General features: G+C 31.2%; 1 protein-coding gene across 3 annotated transcripts in view; it reads left to right on the top strand.

Moving 5' to 3' along the window:
• LOC120778193 (ecdysone-induced protein 75B, isoforms C/D) overlaps positions 1–23,563 on the top strand; it is a 44,189-nt gene that overhangs the window by 2,690 nt on the left and 17,936 nt on the right. The window contains exons 1-2 of one of the 3 annotated variants that reach the window (XM_040109935.1): positions 4,687–4,776; positions 16,575–16,663. In XM_040109935.1, coding sequence (XP_039965869.1) covers positions 4,719–4,776; positions 16,575–16,663 — 147 coding nt within the window. In that variant the 5' untranslated portion in view covers positions 4,687–4,718. Of the gene's footprint in view, positions 1–4,686; positions 4,777–12,102; positions 13,402–16,574; positions 16,664–23,563 lie in introns of those variants that run through there. The other 2 variants (XM_040109934.1, XM_040109931.1) reach the window with 2 other exon arrangements.

Below are 23,563 nucleotides of genomic sequence, written 5' to 3'. Positions count from 1 at the left end.
GTGTATAATAGCTAGAACATATGCTAGATACTAGATACGGAAGATCTTTATGAATGTCATGCGTTGCAATGCTTGCTTCAAATTGTAACGGTTTAATCTACAAATAGACTACATCGATACATGTTTGAAGCTGTGCATTACAATAAAACTTGCTGACCCTGACGTAATAAAATAATTTTTATAAAATCTACCTGTACAAACAGTGAATTACTACATACATATGTACATATAACTGTTCACTTTGTATTTAAATTATTGATTGTGATCGGTCACTATGTTATGTATATCAGATATTCCCTGTGGTGGCTGCATTTGTTCGTACATTGTTACGATGCCTCGACAAGCATCCATGCCAAATTTCGGGAAGATATCTTGTCAATTAAAGAAGTTTTCTATACAAGAACTTATTTTGATCGTTTAGTTTGTATAGAAGTGCTAAGTAGACCAATCTAAAAAATATTTTGGATGATTGTAGCACTACCTTACCTTATACGCTATACACAATTTCAAGAAGATATCTTGTCAAATAAAAAAGTTTTCCATACAAGAACTTGTTTTGGTTTTTTGCTTGTATAACAGATTCCGACAAATAAGCGGCTTTTTAGGAAGAAAAGGACCTGCGTAAAATTTGAGATCGATATCTCCAAAACTGTGGGACTACTTCGTGTAAATACAAACGGACGAAATCCACTCAGCTAGTTACCCTGATCATGCGGATGTGTCATTCGTGACAAGCTTAATATATGTACATATGTATGTACAATGTTCAGGATATACAAGTATGAAGGGATAAGTTCGGCTGTAATGAAACATTTTATATTCTCGCAATTTTCAAATACAAAATGTTTTTTAAGAATTCAATATTCATTATTCGACTAAATTATGGATGGATAACATATGTCATACGATCACTTAGTCCAATATATCTAGTTAATACAAATCTCTATATTCATCATATTAGTGCATTAGGAACGATCCGATGTGCCTATTTTGTATTTATGAGTAGTATATTACTAAAAAAGGAACGAAATGTAAAATATTGGGTATAGCACTTTATAGATTATAGCTTAATGACAATTTGCATCCAATTCCACATATATGTATATGTACATACATACATATATGCACTGGTATAAAAAGGTAAAAAAGCTTTTACTCTCGCAAATGTACCTTACCTTAAATTTGATACACGGCGGGCTTAGATTTCCTTTATTTGTATTTTTCGATCATAATATTTGTACTCAACATGAAACGTTTGCCAATAATGTGACCATTTAATAAATACGTCAGCCACAATTTCTGAAGTGGAGCTAATCTGGAAACGTCGTTGCAAACAAATTATTTCGTTATAATTATAAATGGGCCGAGGAGTTTGATTTTATGCTCAAAAAAATTAAGTAAAAAATATTAGTATATGTTATATATATTAAATATAACAAGCTTAAATCATGCGTATGTATTATGTACAAATGTACAATGGCCATCTACGATATTTTAAAAAATTCAATGTCAATGTCACACTACCACAAGCAAATATTTAGTCAAAAAACACACGTGCGCCCACACAAAGAAAGCGAAGAGTAAATTAATCACAATTCTCTTTCATTTTCTCTCATTCTGAATACGTTTGCCGTATGAAAGTAATAAAGTATACATTTGCAAATACATAAGAATGTATGTATATTCAAAAAAGCCTTGTATATAATACTAAATATATATATATACATATATATATATATATATATGTAAATAAAAACAATGCAGGGAGAATATGTATACGTATGTATGTACCTTTGAAATTGAGCAAACAATTTGAAACCAAAACGAAATGAGCAAGCAAGCAGTAAAAGTGCGCATGTCTGTTAAAATATTTCCCTTCTAGAAGCACGGAAGTTCATGAAGGTGAATGTAGAATTTAGATACTTCAGAGTTGAGAACGGGTTTTCCTCTCAATTTTGTCTTGAAGTTCTCGTATATGTATAAGTATATACATATACATATATATGTATATATTATTATATACAGATGATATACATTTTTGCAGACAATTCAGATAAACAGGTTTATTAAGAGCACTGTGAGAAATTTATTTTTGTAAGAATTTTGGCGAAAAATATAGAAACAAATTTCGGTTGCAACTTACATATGTATGTATGTATGTCTTTTCCTCAAAACACTTGTAGAATTTTTTATTCATTAACAATTTCAAAACCCATTGATACATTCTAGCGTTTACTTAGTTAATGAGCGATTTCTAATTTAAATTTGTTGTGTGCAAGAAAGTTATCTTAACCCGACTGTGAAAAAAGTCTTTGCAAATTATCTATTCTGTAGATATCGAATGAATGAATGTATTGTAAGTTTCCATATGAACTTTTTTTTAAGATTTTAAAACGAGAACAACGTAGGAATTTTATATTATGCCGATTCAATAAAAAAATTGACTTTACTATCCTGAATACTACCTTATACCTTTTGGAAAAAAACATACATGCATACATATGTATGTACATAACATGAAAATTTATTCATATTTTTATTTTTTCTATAAAACACTCAAAAACTTTTTGCAGAATGAAAGCTTTTATCGAGTATGTAATACCCTTATAATACTGCAAGTTTATAGCTATCTTAACAGTCATTGCAGTTACAGTCCACAAATATGCATAATACAACCATACATGTAAGTGCAAAACTGCATCATGGTCATGCTACTAAAAGCACATAAATTTGTAAACATGTAATAAGTTCACTAAAAAAGCTCTAATCGCTGAGGGCTTTCGAAATTAAAGGCTGCTGATAGAGTATTATTATGTATAATTATGTACATACATATGTATATAAATTAATATTTTTATATGAATATGTGTTTTAACTTTTAGAATTTAAAATATGCGTTAAACAATTTCTCTTAGAACATATTTACATAAATAAGCTTAACTAAGTATTAAATTTAGTGGTACACTAGCCCTAATGGTGGCTTATGTGTGGCCACCTGCGGACTGGTGCTACTGAATTTCCCTTTTCAACCAACGAATCAACTATTTTGTTGTGTTATTTCTCTAAAGCTATAGTAATAAGAAGCAACACAATTTTTCAAAATACACTCTGTATTGGTATACTATTTTAGGAAGGAATAATTTGCTAATACATCTGCCAAAAAAAGTTAATTTTGTAAGAAAAACTAAATAGGCCTTTCTATTCTCGAAATTTTTAACATATTCCTCTTTTATTTGTTTTGTGTCGTTACTCAGAAAACGAGTTTCATTTATTTGAAATTAATTTTAGTAAAAAATAGCAAAGCTTGCTAGTAAGAGTTTTGTGTTAGTGTTTGACAGGTGAACGACCGCTGATAACGTGTGGCCTTCGAAAATTATCTGGGCCAAGTGGAATTTTGTATATACGATACATATGCATAATATATTTCTTATGCTCTCTATTAATCCTCACACATTATTATTATAGTACACGTACTTCCTTGTTTTATTCTCTCGACATGTTGTGCAAAATAAGATAGATATTATGTCTGTCTATCAAAACAATGTTTTAAAATGTATGTATGTATATAGGATGTAATTTTTTTCATTCTGATTAATTTCTCAAATCTATAGTCATACTACGATTACCATGTACTAGAAATCAGCAATAATTATCACACATTATTATTATAGTACACGTACTTCCGTGTTTTATTCTCTCGACATGTTGTGCAAAATAAGATAGATATTATGTCTGTCTATCAAAACAATGTTTTAAGATGTATGTAGGTAGGATATAATTTTTTTCATACTGATTAATTTCTCAAATCTATAGTCATACTACGATTACCATGTACTAGAAATCAGCAATAATTACTTCTATAAGATTGTATATTTAAGTACATTAAAAAGTGTTGTTACGAAGTAAGACTTGCAAAAGAAATTTATAAAAATTGGAAATAGTTTTTTGAACAAGCCACATGAAATATACTTCGAAAGACAGGTGCAAAATAATAATAAACGAAAAAGTTAAATTTTATTATCAAAAGAAAAAAATATGTCCAATATTCACTAAATACATAGTATGTATATTCTACGTTTGCGCTTTCATTTCGTTAACACAAATCAAGCTTAATGGTAAAAGCTCTTAAGCTTTTCGTATAACAACATAACGAATAAGACAACAACTTGCAAGTACTCATTCGCCAATGCTATTTCTAACATGAACTGCAGATTTTTATTCTATCAGTTTCACAGGACAGCACAACGTTGTATATTTTATCGGGCAAAATATTTTTGGTGAATACATTTTCGTAAATTTAGTGCAAGATGCTTTTATGAACATCCCGTCTTGAGGTGTGACTATTCAAAGTGTATTAAAATAATGTACATATACATATGTACAAAAAGCAATAACATAGAAGTGCAAGAACATAATGTTAATAATTTACCGACTCTTTGAATGCCAATAAGTTTACCGACAAAGATTTGGCACAAAGTACAACTAAATTTGTTAACAATAAAAAACTAAAGCGAGCAATAGACATTACGAATACTTGCATGTAAATATAAGTGAAAAAATATTAATTTTTGTGTAAAAAAATTTAACTTTCCCGTTAAAATAAATAATGAATATTGCGGAAGATATCGCTATCTAATTATAGTTTATGAACAAACAAGTTTCGAGCGAATAAAAAAATATATTTTCAACCAAAAACATTACAAAAAAAATTAATAATAATGACTGTAACCAAAGCTACAAATGGTGGAGTAGGACTGATTGAACATGTTCTAGCCGGTAAGCGAAATAAATTTAAGTGTTTATTCCCGAAAACCAGTTGAAGTTGAGAGAGAACTTTTTGAATCGATTAGTTTCTTTACGGCATTTCGAGAGTAACTACAAATACATTTGTAATTAGATTGTAACTTCCTTCGACAATGTATGTGTATGTGTTTATACCTTTTTAGCCGATTTTTTATTTTTATCTATAAATTTTGTATTATCATTTTAAGGAACAATAGAAAATCCGTATTTCTACAAACTTAAAAAAAAGTATCGAAATGTACATATGTATAGATTAGTATATATGTACGTATGAATAATCGTTTCATTATGGAACTGATAACAGTGTCAAAAATTCCGCATAGAATATAGAATACCCACACTCTACCATTATTAATTTTTATTGGGTCAAATTCGCACAAATTCATAATACATACATGTGCCTAAAAATATTCAGACATATGAACGAAAGCTACATTCATACATATGTGTGTACTAATAGTTAGGTCAATGAACGTTGAAAACGTTGAAAGCGTTTCCAAGGCCAAAGCCATTGAAGTCATTTGCCGTTTGATGGTATGGGGAATAGTAGTGGTGTGAGACAGTTTGGCACATACACATTTCAATGTTTACACAAGCTTAAGCACTCTAGATATTGTTTATAGTCACCTCCAATGATAGTCGCTTGTGTGTGAGTATTATATACTGAATTAAAAAAGCTGTATCTGGAAAAGCTTTTATGATTTGAATGGCAGGAATTCATAAAATTTGTCAAGAAAAATGTGTACAGTTTATAGTTCTCGCTCTTTTGAATTTCTATTAGATTTTGGGGGTTTGAGACAGTTTTTTAGGAACATTACACACCCCCATATATGAAAAACTCCCTTAGCCGGACAAAAACACTCCGACGGTTGGGTGTCTGGTTCTGAGAATTAAATGTTTCTGTTCATAATTTGTTTTATAACGGAGAAGCGCGAAGCTCTTCCTACATCTAACAAGTGCATAACCATGAATTGCAATATTTAATTAATATGTATAGTTAGTGGTTTTACATAGTCTCATAAAGTTATAAGTTATAACGATCCGAAAACATAGCGTTCAGAGTTGTACTTGCGTAAACTTATTTTAGTATGCAATCCAACAACAAATTTTTTAAACTAGTAAAAAAATTTGTGATTTTATGATTTTACGATGCTTTATGACACGTTGTGAGTACCCCAATAATGTATTAAAATATATGTACATATGTATTATATTGAACAAAGACAAGAAACTAATCGCAATAACTTGAAATAACCCCTATTAAATATTCTGTAACTTGGGGTTCCAAATGAAACTATTTAAGCTTTTAAGGTGGAATTTTCTAAGCAAAGCTTTCAAAAGTATACACATATATATGTGTATATTAGGGCATGCGATATTTCCAAAATTGATCTTTTAATACCCCGAACAGGGTATATTATGTAACTTTGCCACGAAGTTTGTAACACCCAGAAGGAAAAGTCGGAGACCCTATAAAATATATACATAAATATACGAACTAATCCCTCAGTTTTTTAGATATCGTTTTTTTGGAAACGTCATTTTCTCTTCAAGAAGCTGCTCATTTGTCGGAACTGCCGTTATCGGACCACTATAACATATAGTTGCCATACAAACTGAAGGATTGAAATCAAGTTCTTGTATGGAAAACTTTCACATTTGACAATGTATCTTCACAAAAGTTGGCACAGATAATTATGTAATATACGAAGAAATTGTTCAGATCGGCGTACTATAGCATATAGCTGCCATACAAACTGAACGATCGGAATCAAGTTTTTGTATGGAAAACTTTTGCATTTGACAAGATATATTCACGAAATTTGGTATGAGTTATTGCTCATAGAAATAATGTAATCTTCGAAGAAATTGTTTAGATCGGTAGCATATAGCTTCCATACAAACTGAACACATAGTTACTAAAAGAAATACACCTGTGAAGGGTATATCAGCTTCGGTGCAGTCGAAGTTAACGTTTTTTCTTGTTTCTTTTGTAAACGCTTCGTTTTCTTATAATATTTGTGCTGGGTGAATTTGGGTGGACTGGGTCACCCGGATTTCAACTTTTCTCGTCATCCTGATTATTTATATACACATACATATGTATCTGTATCTATCTCGATTAGTTTTAGATACAATCGCTCATTTAATTTTTTCTATGCCAGAACATAGGCCCAAATATTGCTACTCTGGTCTTAAATTGATTTTTGATAAAGTTATCACATTTTTGGAGTCCCTTTATTTTTTGCTACGTTGTTACTTTTTTGCTGTGATTTAAAATAACAGTGCAAACGAAACAGTCATATTGTTTCAAATAATTTGATTGAAATGCGAAAATTTTAATTAATGTTAATTGATACAATAGTTATTTCTTTTGCAAAAATAGGCCGAACCACACATTGTTCTAAAGAAAAATGAGTTCTCATCAAAAAACTGAGATATCTTGATGAAACATTCTATGCGCGTTCCTTGGGAAAAAAGGACGAGTTCGTTCTTATTCGGGGATCGCAGTAGCAAGGGACATCTGTGGATAAACAATTTTAAAAAGTGGGTGTGGGACCGCCTCTATTCAGTTTAATGCTCATATCTCCTACACCACTAAACCTACAACAACCTAATTCGCCCAGCGCAAATAATATAAGCTGTCCTGCCGACAGTTTAAAATGAATGAAATGAATCAGTCAATAAGAAGCTTTTAATGGAGCCGGCCAAAACTGTTTAAGCCTCTAGGTACTGAATATGTGGACCCAGTGCTTATAATTGCTTAGCCCTTTCATACTTGTTTTAATTGCCTCTAACTTTTAAAGGAATGTTTTTATGAAAAAAATTATCAAGTCCTTTTTTGTGCAGTGGAGATAAGAAATTTATTGCGAAAGTTATAAATAATCACATGTTAAATATGCATATGAGAATAGTAAACTGATTTAGGCCTGGTTAAAAATCAAAATAAGAAGCATATTTAATTTGGATCCTGTTTTTATGACTAAAACAAAAACTTCAGGCGATGTTTGCAAAAAAATCAACTTGGAAAATAACGGACTCTCTAATGTTTTTATCTCATTAATCAAAAGTTTATATAAATATATATATGTAAATAACCCACAAATATATTTGCATGTACATACATAAGTATATTACGAGGAAGTGAACGATTGAACGATTGAAAATTTGCCATATATTTTGTTATTCTAATCGAAGCATATACATATATATATGTATATACATTTGTGTATACAAAACTCATACTTATGTATGTATGCTCAGAACGCCTCGCCATATAAAAGTTGCATGTTTTAAAGTTGCATAATAGTACCGCCAGAGTAAAAGCTTTTTAAAGCTTTTGAAACAAAGCTTTTTCACATTTCAAATAAATCGAATATTTACTAAGAGCTGACTTTTGTCTGTACATGCGTACTTTTTTACATACCTACATAAGTAGCACTACTGTTTTATGCATTGAAAAAAAATTTAAATAAAAAATTATGTATGTAGTAAAATGTTGAAATGGGCACAGTAAATTTAGCTTATATAACAATATTTGTCAATACAATCTGTATATTTCATATACTTACATGTATGTATGTACATATGTATTTATATATAGGGTTGAAGTGAGAAAACCGAGGCCGAGTAAATTGTGGAGAGTTGTTGGAAAAAAATATGCAAAACATTGTTACAGAGAACCGGACCCCCTGAGAACTCCAAGTTCGGAAGAATTGTCCACGATTTCACCCCCCTCTCCTCTTCACTGTGTACAAATTTAAAGAATTATTTCAGAATTCCTTTCATTTCCTAAAGCACATCTCACGTGTATGCATGACATACATACACATACATACATAAGTACATACTTATATGCTCCTATACGTGTTTTATTATAGAATTTAACAATATACAAAAATATATACATATGTACATATGTACGTACATATATTTGTATATGGGGTGAAATACTGTCAATTACGTCGTAGTCCATTTGAAAGAACAAGAAAAGTAAATAAAAAAATATATTATTTGTTCTCTTTATACACACGCTCATTTTTTCTCGCTGCTGGAGTTTTTCTCTTTCCATCATTGTTTTGCGCCTTTCTGGGTTCTTTCAAGGTTGTTCGGACGTTGACATTACCTATTATTTTTGGGAACTTTTCAGAGTTAACGAAACGTACATAGATATGCGTGCGCGTAAATGCGTTTACGCATATGCTTAGTGGGGTTCGTTTATTCACTTACTCCTCTCATCTACAAGCCAAGTTTTAGCTTCGCAATGGTAATATTTTGTTGATGCTGGCATTGGTAAGAAATACATGTGTGCGAGTAGCTGGATAATTAAAACTCTTCGAATTGTAAAAAATGAGAATATATCCCTTATAAAATGATTATTGTATTCAAAAATTTATTCTTTGACATTTGAAAAACAGAAGTGAATGGAAAAATGTATATGTAAAAACTTATAAGTGTATAAATTATTAATCATTCCAACGCAATTCGGCATAAGAGTAACGACAGTGTTTTTTGAAAGGGACCATCATAAGGACGCTTAGTACCAGACAACTTTTGGTCCAAAGTTTTCACGTAAAAAATTAAGTGTTTATGTACATATGTATGTATATGCGAAAACTTATATGTAATTCACTTATAACCTTGTTCAACAACAGTTTTACAAAGGAGTAGTGATATTTTAAGGAGAGAGCATAAAGACAAATTTGCTAAATAAAGTATACACATACATACATATGTACATATGAATGTATATATGTACATACATACATACATACATAACCATGCAAGGGTACATATGTATGTATGCGTCTGCACAGATTCAATGGCCGTAATTAAAGTTTCAACAAGTCAATGGCAACAAGAGAGGGAAATGAACTTCTATGCCTCCACACCAAGAAATTTACGCCAAAGTTGCAAGACAACAAACAAGCAGCTTTCGAAATGTTGTTAGCACTAACATTAGAGGACAGTTGTAGTTGCTTTTTGTTCGGTTAGTTACCTTACGCTTGATGGCAATGAACTAAAGAACCACTGACCAGTTAAGCGAACATCAGAAATTTCGATACCCAGAAACATTTCGCTTTGATTGTCGCAATACTGAAAACATTTTTTTTACATTTCAAGCCGATTTGAAATATAAAATAGAGCTAAACTGAAAATTTTTGCAAGCAACGACTTTATTAAAAATTATATTGTATATTGTATTAATTGTAAAATTTAAATTTAAGGCTCATATGAGTCATAGTAAAACCGAGTTAAGGTAGACTCAGAAAGTAGCGCCCATACGAAAAGCAGAATTAACTGAAAAGAACTAAATAGGTTTCCAAGCTATAAGTTTTAAGAATTGAGATATACATACGTACTTACATATGTACATTGTTCATTATGTGGTTGGACAATCGCTTTATCAACGTAACGTTGAGCGGGGTTTTTCGAAATTTCAAAATTTCAAAAATTTATTTTTTGCAAAAAAATAGGTTAATTTCTTATTGAAAATGAAAAATATTAAATTTGAAAAAACTCTCCAGCGTTACCTCTTACATTATGTATTAAAATCATGTAATGTACTATGTACATATGTATGTATGTATATAATTTTTTAGAATAAGCAAAAAGCAATCATCTAATCTTACCACATTTAAAGATATTTTCTATGAATGTGAAAGGTGATATTAATAAGACTATTTTTTTATTATTAATGATAAACATTGTAATAAAAGACGAAAGCTACTCATAGTGCAACTAAACTGGCAGCTCTGCCTACAGTGCGATGAGAGAAAAGAGTACAATCAACGAACCTGCATCAACAATTTACACAAATGGCATGTAGTAGAAGATCTTTGTATAAAACACTCTTTTCAAAGTAACTCAACGAGAGTGCGATGTACTTTGTTTGGGATTGAATTCATAAGCATTCATATATACATATGTATGTACATATGTAAATGCGCACACACTCATCGTTTGCATAGTTTGGTGGCTTTGAACTTCAGAGATAAGTAATTGATATATCCATTCATTTTATTTTGGTATATATGTACATACATATATATGTATGTACATGCATATGTATGTACATCTGAATGTAAATTAGCAAAAATGAACTGATATTCTTTCTGTGTTTTGGAAAGAGAAATAACATAAAATAAATAATTATTATTAACTAGATATACAACAAAAGCAATAATGGCGTATTTAGGTTCATCCTTTATTAATGTCATAAATGGCGAATGCCAGACTATGGTAAAGCCCAAACGAAATCAAATAGTTCGGGGCACAATCAAAGTTCTCTTAGATTAAAAATTATAACTCTGTTTTGTACTAGTTCATTTTAAGTTCATTTGTAGCACACATTAATAAGTAGTAGAAAAATGTTCAGCAAAAATTGAAAAAAGGAAATTTTCGAAAATATTACAAAATTACAAGTCCCCTCATCTAAGCGACATTTTTATGTATGTTCTTATGTATGTATGTATGTGTAAGAATAATTATACAGAACAAAATCTATCTCTTAGTATGCTGGCCTAGGAATTATAGTTATTTATTTAGGCATATGTGTAAGTATGTATCATATACATATAAACATATATGTATGTATATCTATGTAAATATGTACATATATATAAATATACATTTGAAACACGTATACATTAAAGTGAATAACTTTGTATGCGTCCCCTCTCTCACTATAGCTCTCACTATACTCCGCAGAAGTGCGGTGATCACTCGTTGAATGATTGAAAAATACATATAAATATTTGTGTATGCATTGTGTTTAAGTTAATAACCTCAGTCTTTCCCCGTACAAGTCATAGGCTTCCGACATTATTATCTTTGCGCATATAACCGCTTAAGCAAAATAAATAATACGAGTCGGATATTTCAAGAGCACATAAGAGCATATCAGGGTCGGGTTTTACGCTCACAAATATATGCACACTCTACATGAATAGACGTATAATCATCAGGGTCGCCACTTTTAACTCTGCTCCAACATTGCTCTACGGTGATGCCAACTAAAAGCAATTCGAACCCAACCGTGGCGAACAAGATCCAACATCAGCACTGCTTTTCCTTTCATTGACATACAGCGCTTCATGATGAACGGGTCGTGGATTTAGCGCGGTCGTATTGTGGTTTTTTTTTGAAACGTGTTATATTTATTAAAATCTCATCATTATTGTAGTTTGTGTTCGACTGATTAATTTGTTTTCTTTGGTCGTGTAATAAAATATATGATATTGCAAAAATGGTCATTTTTGTATAAAAATTACTTCATAAATATATTTGTATGATTTATGTAGTCCTTAAAAATGTTAGCTTCTTCAGACGTCCAGCAATTGTTACTAAAACTGGTGTGGCGCGAACATTAGACAAAAAATAAAGTGTTACTTTCCAGACAAATTACGTAGTTTCAACTTTAAACCTAAGTGAAATAGAATAGTTTTTAAATCCTGAAAATTTTAAAGCAGTTAAGAGAGGTATAATCTACAAAAGCGAAATTGTGTTTAACGTAATACATAATGAAAATGGTTATGTCAGCTGACAGTTCTGACTGTCATATTAGTAGTGAAAGTGCAAGTGCGCGGATATTGCTATCGCCATCGAAACATTTGACGTCATCTTTTGGAGATAAAAGTGAATGTCAACTGATTCTCAATACTGAAAGTGAATATGAACGCACATCAATTATTGCATCGTCGCTTCATGGAAATTCACAGCAGAACTCTAAAAATCAATCACACTACCATTCGTTTAAACTAAACGAAATTCAACCAAGTGTACCACAAACCTCTCCAGCATCGTCGACATCTCATGTTATAGCTGGACCATCACATTTAGAAAATGCTTTGAATCTACCCCTGAACACAAGTGCATCAACTTATTATCAGCAAAGAAAGATATCACCCAGTTCTTCTGATGATGTTTCTTTGGGAAGTTCTCACGAAAGCCATAGAAACTTCATCCAGCATTCTAATAACCCGTTGATTAAAAACTTGGATGGAACACAGCCGTTTTCAACAAAAGTTCCATGTATTAAAGCATCTTTATCACGCATTCCTACCGGCAAAAATGCCCCAAATAATATTACATTAAATACTGAGATAATTTCGAATATTATTAGTCCCTCGACTATAACTATCACAGATTTGGAAAATGGTCGTTTCTCTCCATCTTATTGCACCTCATCTCATTCGTCATCTCCTCCCGAAAGTGCTTGTCAAAATCCTCACAATATTGTGTATGTAAATAAAACAACTTGCAACATCAAAAAAAACACTTTTCTGGTTCAACGTTCAAATAATAATCAGCAAAGCAATGCCCATGAATCGTATATACCACAAAATAATATAAACTTTAATAATTATGTTGCAAGTACAAATGATATGGCATGTTCCCCTGTACATGTTGACAATTACACACAAAACTCTTCATATCCAAATCGTAATGAAGATATATATCACTTATCTGCTACTAACAATGTAGGTGTTGCACCAACAGATTCTCGACCTCAGACCCCAGAATATATAAAATCTTACCCTGTGATGGACACAACGGTAGCGAGTTCGATAAAAGGAGAACCGGAGTTAAATATCGGTAAATATGCAATTTATTTGAATCTAGAAGGTTTGTTTATGATTTATTTAATTTGAACGTTAATAGATAAATTACATATTTTAAATTGATTTTGAGGAAACAGCAGATTTGCTCACTTAATTGGTTGAAAATTGCATATGAATAAGTAAAGTTGCCATTTAGTCTTTTTTGATTTAACTTCTAATATGCTTGATGACAGATAAAATATACATATATAGATATATACAAACGAACAAAAAGAGAATAGCTGTTTTATCAGTTTTTTGACTTCTCATTAAAGCGGAAGTTTTGTTAATAATTGTCATTTCAACCGGTTTTATAAAATTTACTTTGTTGTTTAAAGAGTCACAAATGCGATGACTAAGACTGGTTTATTGAGGAATATACCCTTAGAAAATATAAATATATTTGTGTATGCATTTACACTTGGATATTTACACATTTGAGGTATACCTACTATAATTTTACCAGAATCTATGGAAACGTGATCACCATATTTCATTTTTAATAAAAACCCACATATTTTAAAGTTAAAGTTCAAGTCAGTTACATTTACACATACATAGGTATATATTTATTTATATGTATTATCGCACTTATTCGAATAGTTGTACAATAACATAACCACTGACGTTTGCCAACGGCAGCAGTGGTAACTGCAATTCCATCAGTGTGCTCGTTCATTGAACTGTTTAACCAGCCACTGAGTTGCTCATCGGGTTCATTGCTTTCCATTTATATATGTACATGTACAGACACACATGTATAGTATAAGTACTGCGCGGTCATGGTAAACACAGCAGCAACAACAGAGCAGTGCGTTGCACTTGAATACTTGGAGTGAAGCAAGCTTTGTTGTTTTGGCTGGTATCACCACAGTGCCATACACATTTTAAGAGTTTGTACATATTTTTATATTTTGCAGTGTTTTCGTTTATCTTTTCTTCTTCCAACCTTCAAAAATCTCATCCAGATTGAAAGTGAAACTTTAAAAGTTAACCACTCTTTCAGTTTCTCATGTCAACAACCGTGGGGTAATTTGTATTGTCATACCACTCATCGTAACTTAAAACCGCGAAGTAATTTGACATTTGGTTACTCTGTCTCCCTATTTATTCATTGCAGATGCAAACTTGTAAATTGTCTTTCCAAGTTTACATATACATACATACTATATGTTTGTATGTACGCAAGCAAAACACAATCGAAACTGGTTCAGTTGCATTAGGAGTGTACATATGATTAATGTATTGAGTTTTAACTGTATGCTATACTATGGGGATATTTTGTTCGAGTATATCCCCATAAATATGTATGTGGGTTTACTATTTGTAATATGATATCTATTGACATGCTTTGCTTAAACAATGTTTATATATATATTAGTTGTGAACAATTACATATGTATACAATGTTTTTAGGTACCTATGTATGTATGTATGTAAATTCGTTTGTCATTTTTCTATTGTCATCAATATGAGGTGAATGCACAGTATAATTAGAGAAAGTGTTCATCGCCTTGGCCGCAACTAAATGGAAATTGTTGCTATTAATTTTTTGTTTCTTTTTTAGGTGTACATACATATAAGTATATATGAGGTTTTCCAGGCTATTGGTAGTTAGGTTTCTGTAAGCTACATTTTTGTAGGAGTAAAAGGAAAGTTTGTTAGATAACCACCAGTCTCTAAATAAAAGGAAGGACCATAACAAGCATACTATGTACATATGTATCTATATTTTTTAAGTTCCAATAATCTTCACATATAAATTATTTCAAAAAATTCGCGTCAAAATTTGAAGTTATAGAACAAATTGTTTGTATTCTCGACTTTTTTATATTTTCAATGAATTTATAACGTTCCATAAAATGTGTACTCACATAACGTACACACCCACTTTATAGATATGTAATAAAAGTGTAGAATATATGTATGTATGTATTATGAATCAAGAAAATATTCATTATAACTTTGTTATCCACCATTTAACTCACATGCGGTCAACGACTTAAAGAGTAACCTCGAAAATACGTTAAACTTTAGTTGACCTCAAGAAGGTTTGCGAACTTGCAAAAAGCTTAAATATAGGAAGTAAATTTAAATGTATAAACATACACATCCAACCATATGTATATGTACATATGTATATATTAAACGTGTTTTAAATAATAAAGCAAGCAAGTCTTCTTTAATTCTTTTATATTTATACATATGTTAATCATATTGATATTGCATGTAATTTTTTGTGAGATCATTGGTACATAATATTTATATATGTACATACATACATCTGTACAATTGAGGTAGTATATTTCATTCGCAACTTCAAAGTAGTGAACACCAAGGTTAGTGTTTTGTTTATTTCCATGCTATTGCCCCTAAATATAATATATTTACGCTTTATTACCACACAAGAACAAAAGCTATGTAGTTATAAACGTGAACATGAAAATAAGCAAACGTTCCGATGCTGACAGTAGCACGCGGTATTTATTTTTATTTACGGTGACGTAGATATTCATTACCTAGTAAGGTATAAAATGAAAATGTTCATACTCGCTATTAACATTGTTTTTTATTGCATCATATACATATATCGAATATCTAAAGAATAAATAATCAAATGAAGTGTCAGCCAGCCGCCCATAATTTTTGTGAATATACATACATATGTTTGTACATATGTACAACGTATACATGATTTTTCAAGTTCAAGGCAATTTTTCTATTATGAATGAATCAAGTTACATGCGTTGGACTTATGCGAGCAACAAACTAGACTGACAACTTTCTTTCTCATTCCAATAACAAACCATTACATGTGAAAATAAACTCATATACATACATACATATAAATATGTGTATATATAAACTTACATGAGCACAATTTTATTTTTGTTTGAGGAAAATTTTAAAAGCCGAAGACGATCATTAAGATTATTACTATTTAAGCTTTCTTGTCTGTGTGGATATGCATACATATTCCATTTACAGATATTTGTTTATGGTACACCATCTCAAACATTTCAAAGTTCCTTTAAACATAATTACCATTTAATGAAGAAATTTTTTAGAAAGGATAATTTTTAATAATTTCTATTAAAGATAAATACTAAAACTACATTTTAGTCAAAAGTTTTACAAACAAAAAATGTATTATTTCTTACCTTACAGAATTTGATGGTACAACAGTACTATGCCGTGTCTGTGGTGATAAAGCGTCTGGTTTTCATTACGGTGTACATTCCTGTGAAGGTTGTAAGGTAAGTAAATCCTTAGAAATATTATAATGACAAATAAATATAAAAGTATGTGCGGATATATGTACATACATATGTATGTATAGCTTAAATTACTTTTATTAAAATTTTTACCATTCATACAAATACACATCCGTTATTATAGAACACGTTTCAAGGTTAATATGACCTTTTGGTTTAGATATTCAGTACTAATTAGGAAGTATGAAACAGGTTTAGCTTATCGAATATTTCAAAGTAGTATCAGATTCGCACTCGTTTAGTGAAGTTGTGTCTAGATGTGTATTTACCTAAACGAATTCACATACACTTGTGTGAATAATAAGTTAATCAAGTGAATGACTAAATAAAAGACCTTCGCGGCTTTATTGGCATTTGCTTTTGAATTGTCAGATATTCTTTCAAATTTTATAAAATATTGTTTTCTTATGTATGGAGTGTTCCTATACTTCAAAATATAGGGTATCACGTATTCATATCTAGTTAAAATACATAATAATCTCCAAAATTCCAAAAATGTATAAAAAATTGTAATTCAATCTTATAGAGCAGAGAATACTTATGCATGTATGTATGTATATTCATGACATCCATATGTATGTATATTGATTCTATTATATGATACATATACATATGTAATACTTATCGTAGGCTTACAATAAATATACATACTGTATGTAAGTATTTCCATGTATATATTTGCAATTAATTACACTAAAAATTATTATTTATTTGATTAAAAACTGCTTTTCATCAATTTAATTTGATTTCATGCCGCTTATAAACAGCAATAACAAAATGCAGTCTGCAATGTGCATGTGCGAACACGATAACGAACCAAACCACGCGGCGCCGTTGGAACAACACAATTTGCTTTTATGCACATTCTTATTATTGCAAATCAATAATTTGCATTGTATACATTGCACATTTCTTTATATTGATTGAATTATTTGAATATTATTATATTTACTATGTAAACTTTCACCAGAAACACTTTTTCACAGTTTTTCACAACTTTTTGGCACTAAATTCTAATTTTATACTTTCGTGTTAACGAATTCATAGACTTCGGCGACTGCACATATTGTTTACAATGCCAACTTTACACTCACCTAAACTAACATTTTCTCTGCATATAACAGCACAGCGGAGATGTTACTCTACTGCAGTGGCTATTAACAGCAATAAATTCATGTAAAAGTTTTAAAGCTTAACATATTGCCTGTTAGTTTGGGCAGTTGATGGATAACATTACATAGTCATGTGTGTTTTATTAGCTATTAGCGAGAATGTACTTTATTACTCAATGTAATAACAAGTCCGTTCTTTTCGAATGTAACTTTATTAATTAACACCAAGTGTCAATTCTTACATATGCTAGCATATATGTATGTAAGTATATTCGAGTATGTACATACATATATCCTGTACTAAACGTTTTAGTTTTCTATAGTTTGATCCACAGAGAGTATAATTTCTGTGCTTGTATAGAAAGTTTTAAGCTGTTCACCTGCAATTCCAAATTCGCTTTTTTTTAGACTCCACAACATTAGTAATCACACATACCCGTTTATGCATTTGCACTCGAAAAGAATACTTATATGTGTACATATCATACATACATACACATGCACATATGTAACTCAACATATTTCCTCGAGATTCATGTATGTAGTTGCCTACTGATTTTGTCAGTTTTGCCCCAGCAAGCGTGGCGGTAATTGACCAGGCATGATGTTAATGAACTCATTCAATGTCAATTTTTTATATATGTATAAATATGTAGAAGAAGTAAATAAAGAGATTCGTGAGAATAGGAGCAAAATGTATTAGTGGTAGTAAAAGAGTATGAGCAAAGTTTGTGTTGGAGAGAATAGCAAACATGAATGTGTGCATTAAATAGTGTGCTCTCAAACAGGGTGCTTTTGTTGTGCATTGACATTAGTACATATGCTCTAAAACTTCTTTAAAATAAGCTTCTAAAAACATTATTATAATTAAAAAGAAAGCTTCTACCGATGCATTTAGTTCTACTAATGTATACGGGTCTGTAATTAAAATAAAAACAAGTAAAACAACCGTTTCATTATAAGATTTCTAAAGACAAAATAATGCTATCAAATTATATTAATAATTAGCTGTCTGACCTAAATCATATCTTTTATATAATAACATCAATTATTATTAAATTGATTTCTCAAAAAAGTTCAAAGCTTTCGCAATTAATTGCTTTCCCATGTGCACATTTGTGTATCGTATAAGTATGTACATATATATCACTATATATGTACATATGCTCGAGTGATACTGTGGATTACAATAATATAAATATACTTATGTATATATACATACATGCATATACATATATGTATAACTACATAAAAATATCTTCCTTCAAGCAGTATATTCATACATTCTTACAACGTATGTATGTTCATATGTAAGCGAATATGTATATAATTTTAAAAGTGATTCCACAGCTTGTGAACCTCGCAGCCCTGTATCACAATAAACAGTTCAATGCACTTGGCCATTTGTGTCATCAACCTCTTGCATTTATTTAGGTTAGGCACAGTATGGCATAAAATGTGCTCGACTCAATAGATTTGCATCGTACTCTCTTGAGCTTGAAACGGTGCTCATTAATGTTCATGAAAAAGGAGTCAAAAATAGAGAACGTGAGAGACATTTTAAGAGTTGGAATGAAGTAGTGATAATGTTAAAGATTTTTATTTGTAAGGCGTATGTGATATGTATGTGAGCATTGAATTCATACTCACGAATTCATACTTAATGCTAAGAGTCGGATATGTCATCATTGAGAAATACTACATTTGTATAGAGAGTATGGAGTAATTTAACAACTACTGATCTATGTTTTATATTTTAGCATAAATTTAGGGGCAGACATGCGTATAAGTGAATCCAACAAATACTTTTATGGCTCAAAACCCCTTGCGATATGCTATGAGAAATATTTTCTCTACCATTGTATTCACACATTTAAATACATACATATGTATGTATGTATGTACATATACTGCAATCAATACGAGTGGCTAGAATTAAATTAATTTATTACATAATTGAATGGAGTATACATACATATATGAAATAATAGTATAACATATAAAAACTAATACATATGTATATATCCGGTGATTTTTTAAGAGCTTGATAACTTTTTTTAAAAAAAAAACGCATAAAATTTGCAAAATCTCATCGGTTCTTTATTTGAAACGTTAGATTGGTTCATGACATTTACTTTTTGAAGATAATTTCATTTAAATGTTGACCGCGGCTGCGTCTTAGCTGGTCCATTCGGAAAGTCCAATTTTGGGCAACTTTTTCGAGCATTTCGGCCGGAATAGCCCGAATTTCTTCGGAAATGTTGTCTTCCAAAGCTGGAATAGTTGCTGGCTTATTTCTGTAGACTTTAGACTTGACGTAGCCCCACAAAAAATAGTCTAAAGGCGTTAAATCGCATGATCTTGGTGGCCAACTTACGGGTCCATTTCTTGAGATGAATTGTTCTCCGAAGTTTTCCCTCAAAATGGCCATAGAATCGCGAGCTGTGTGGCATGTAGCGCCATCTTGTTGAAACCACATGTCAACCAAGTTCAGTTCTTCCATTTTTGGCAACAAAAAGTTTGTTAGCATCGAACGATAGCGATCGCCATTCACCGTAACGTTGCGTCCAACAGCATCTTTGAAAAAATACGGTCCAATGATTCCACCAGCGTACAAACCACACCAAACAGTGCATTTTTCGGGATGCATGGGCAGTTCTTGAACGGCTTCTGGTTGCTCTTCACCCCAAATGCGGCAATTTTGCTTATTTACGTAGCTACGTCAAGTCTAAAGTCTACAGAAATAAGCCAGCAACTATTCCAGCTTTGGAAGACAACATTTCCGAAGAAATTCGGGCTATTCCGGCCGAAATGCTCGAAAAAGTTGCCCAAAATTGGACTTTCCGAATGGACCAGCTAAGACGCAGCCGCGGTCAACATTTAAATGAAATTATCTTCAAAAAGTAAATGTCATGAACCAATCTAACGTTTCAAATAAAGAACTGATGAGATTTTGCAAATTTTATGCGTTTTTTTTTTAAAAAAAGTTATCAAGCTCTTAAAAAATCACCCGATACATAAGTATGTGGCCGTGCATTTCCAAATCGGCAATCTTACACGATTATTAAGTATTATGTAATAAAATAAGTTTCCCACAAAGTTTATAATGAATGTCAATTCATTTATGATCTTACATGTGTGGTTGTTAATGAAGCATCTCCTCGAAAGTAACATGGACTCTACTTGCATTTTCCAAAACTGTTGGTCTAGTAAATAACTACATATGTGGTTAAGTAGTGTGCATACACACATGCATACATATATTGTACACATAGATTCGTAAGTTTATTTTTAAATAGTCGTAAAAATGTATAATCAAGAATGTGTATCCGTTTGTATGAGGCATTAATTTGCAATGGCCGTTGTCCGCTAACTGTCTAATAGCAATGCGTACTTTGCACGTACTTACATATACACATGCGTGTAACATTGCACATTTTACAGTGTGCGAAAGTCATTGCACTGTGCGGTACTTTCGGACAACAGCAAGACTGTTTGATATTGCATTCTCTACCGTAGTCACTCGTCGTCATTGTTGCGACAAGAGGCACTACATGTATGTACATATGTATGTACTTGTATACGTACATAAACTTTTCTCATAAAAGCACAGGCGGTTTGAGAGGTTGATGGCTGCTTATTGGTGACATGCTTTTAACGCGTACAAAAAAATTCCTATTGACTCTAATTTGATAAAGGGGGACCCTACAAGCTATAAGTTACCTTCGAACGGCTTATTGATATACATACATATGTACATACATAGGTACATACATATGTAATATGAACATAACACAATATGCCAATAAAGTTATATTGTAAACAACTTTTGCACGAAATATTCGTTGCGCCTCTACAAATAATACATATGCATACATACATATGTATATAGTACACTACGATGTAAACCTTACTAGTCTAACTCAAGATTAAATTAGTAACTTTAAAGAATTTATAAAACATATCCCAAGCATCTTTAAAACACTATTAATGGTAAATTGGAAATTTGCCGAAAATTTTCCTTTAGGGTCGAATTGATTTTAAGAAGAGCTGCTTTGCATGCGCATGGATTTTCTCCTCACAGCAGTCATACGCTCTGCATTGAGTAGTTGCAGTTTCGTATATTTTGCATATGTTTAAAAAAGTATGTGTATATGTATGTGTATTTACTTGGAAAGCTATGTTCTTTCCCTGCATCACATAGTCAATGTGTATTTGTGTAGAAAATCTTAGAAGTGTTGGTGAGGTGAGTGAACGCAGCCGACCCGACTAAGCTGCGCATTTTTATCTCCTTTACATAAAAATATGTACATACGTAAATATATATTTACTGGGGTTAGACATTTTTAATCAGACTTTTAAGAATTTCTATATCTAACAATATTATTAAATTTAGAAGGCTTAACCTTGTAAAATTATTCTCTACTAGTGATATACATATGTATGTATGTATGTATGTACATACATATATGTAAATACTTAGTCGCCCTATTCTAACCGAACAAATGGATCAGTTATATGTAATACTTACAAGTATATTTACATATATAGACAAATATTTATTTATATGGTTGTATGAGTATTCCCAAATGTTATAATTATGATAGATGAAACCAGATTTTATCGGAATTTCGTAAGTGTGCTAAGCAAAGTTTAGTTTTCATGAGCTACCAATTTTCTTACAATTGAGGCCTACCTTAATGCTAAGTCGATCTTTGAGTGCAATGCCTGGTAAGTAGGTCAAGTAAATAGCAACCCCCGGCAGAAAAGGAAAATTAGCACAATGAACTTTTTTGATTTCACCTTGAGCGTTGTCACCAAGCAAAGCAAATCGTTTATAAACTCTTGAATCGATTATATGTATATACATTAAAGGTGGCATTATAAAAGTATATTAAACGATATACATACATACATACATACATATGTAAATAAAAAGTACCAGAAATTATGCGAGTAAATATCAATTGGGTTTGCACATTTTCACACATTTGTTTATGTATGTATATGGTCGCTTTTAATGCGTATCTACAATATTTTAGTGAATTTTACAACTAAAGTAAAATGTTTTTTTTATACAAATAAGTAACTTGCGTTCAGTTTCATCATATTATATATTCCTATAGCCAAAGTGAAAAAAGCTCAAGATTGCTACTCAATTCCATAAAATTACTCAAATTTATGTGTAAGTATTGTCATGATGTACTTATACTCGATATGCGATTCTGCTGAGCGCAGCTCTCTCACACTCAACATGTAGCTACAATCTCTGCAACTATTGTCCGCTAGTTATCTCGGCTAACGAGGCCGAAATGGAACTGTGTCCATCTTTGAGGTAAATGAACTTTGTCTGTTGCAAATTAAACTAATGTTTGAGCATTTGCATGGAGGACATTTTTTATATACACATACATATGTACATATGTATATATAAACTTTAATATATACAAACACTCATTTGTTTATATGAATGTATGTTTTTGCACATCTATTGCTCCAATGGCAATCTACTGGGGCTGCTATATGACGTCAATGGTAAAATTCTTAACGTAGACATACAGTTTTTCACTATTATACGTCTATCCAATTTATGTGCAGTATGTGCATGCACATACATACATATGTATGTATATGAATGTGTGTATTTCTGGTAAGTGGTTAGGTGGGTAAAAATCAAATCATAGCACAAGTAAGTCATTGAACGCTACTTATATTAATTTATATCAACTATATGTGGGATAATCCTTTGTAGTTTTTAGTAATGCGTCTC

This window comes from Bactrocera tryoni, chromosome 5 (assembly GCF_016617805.1).
Source record: "Bactrocera tryoni isolate S06 chromosome 5, CSIRO_BtryS06_freeze2, whole genome shotgun sequence".
Classification (NCBI taxonomy): Eukaryota; Metazoa; Arthropoda; class Insecta; order Diptera; family Tephritidae; genus Bactrocera; species Bactrocera tryoni.
This window is presented reverse-complemented; position numbering and strand designations above follow the sequence as displayed.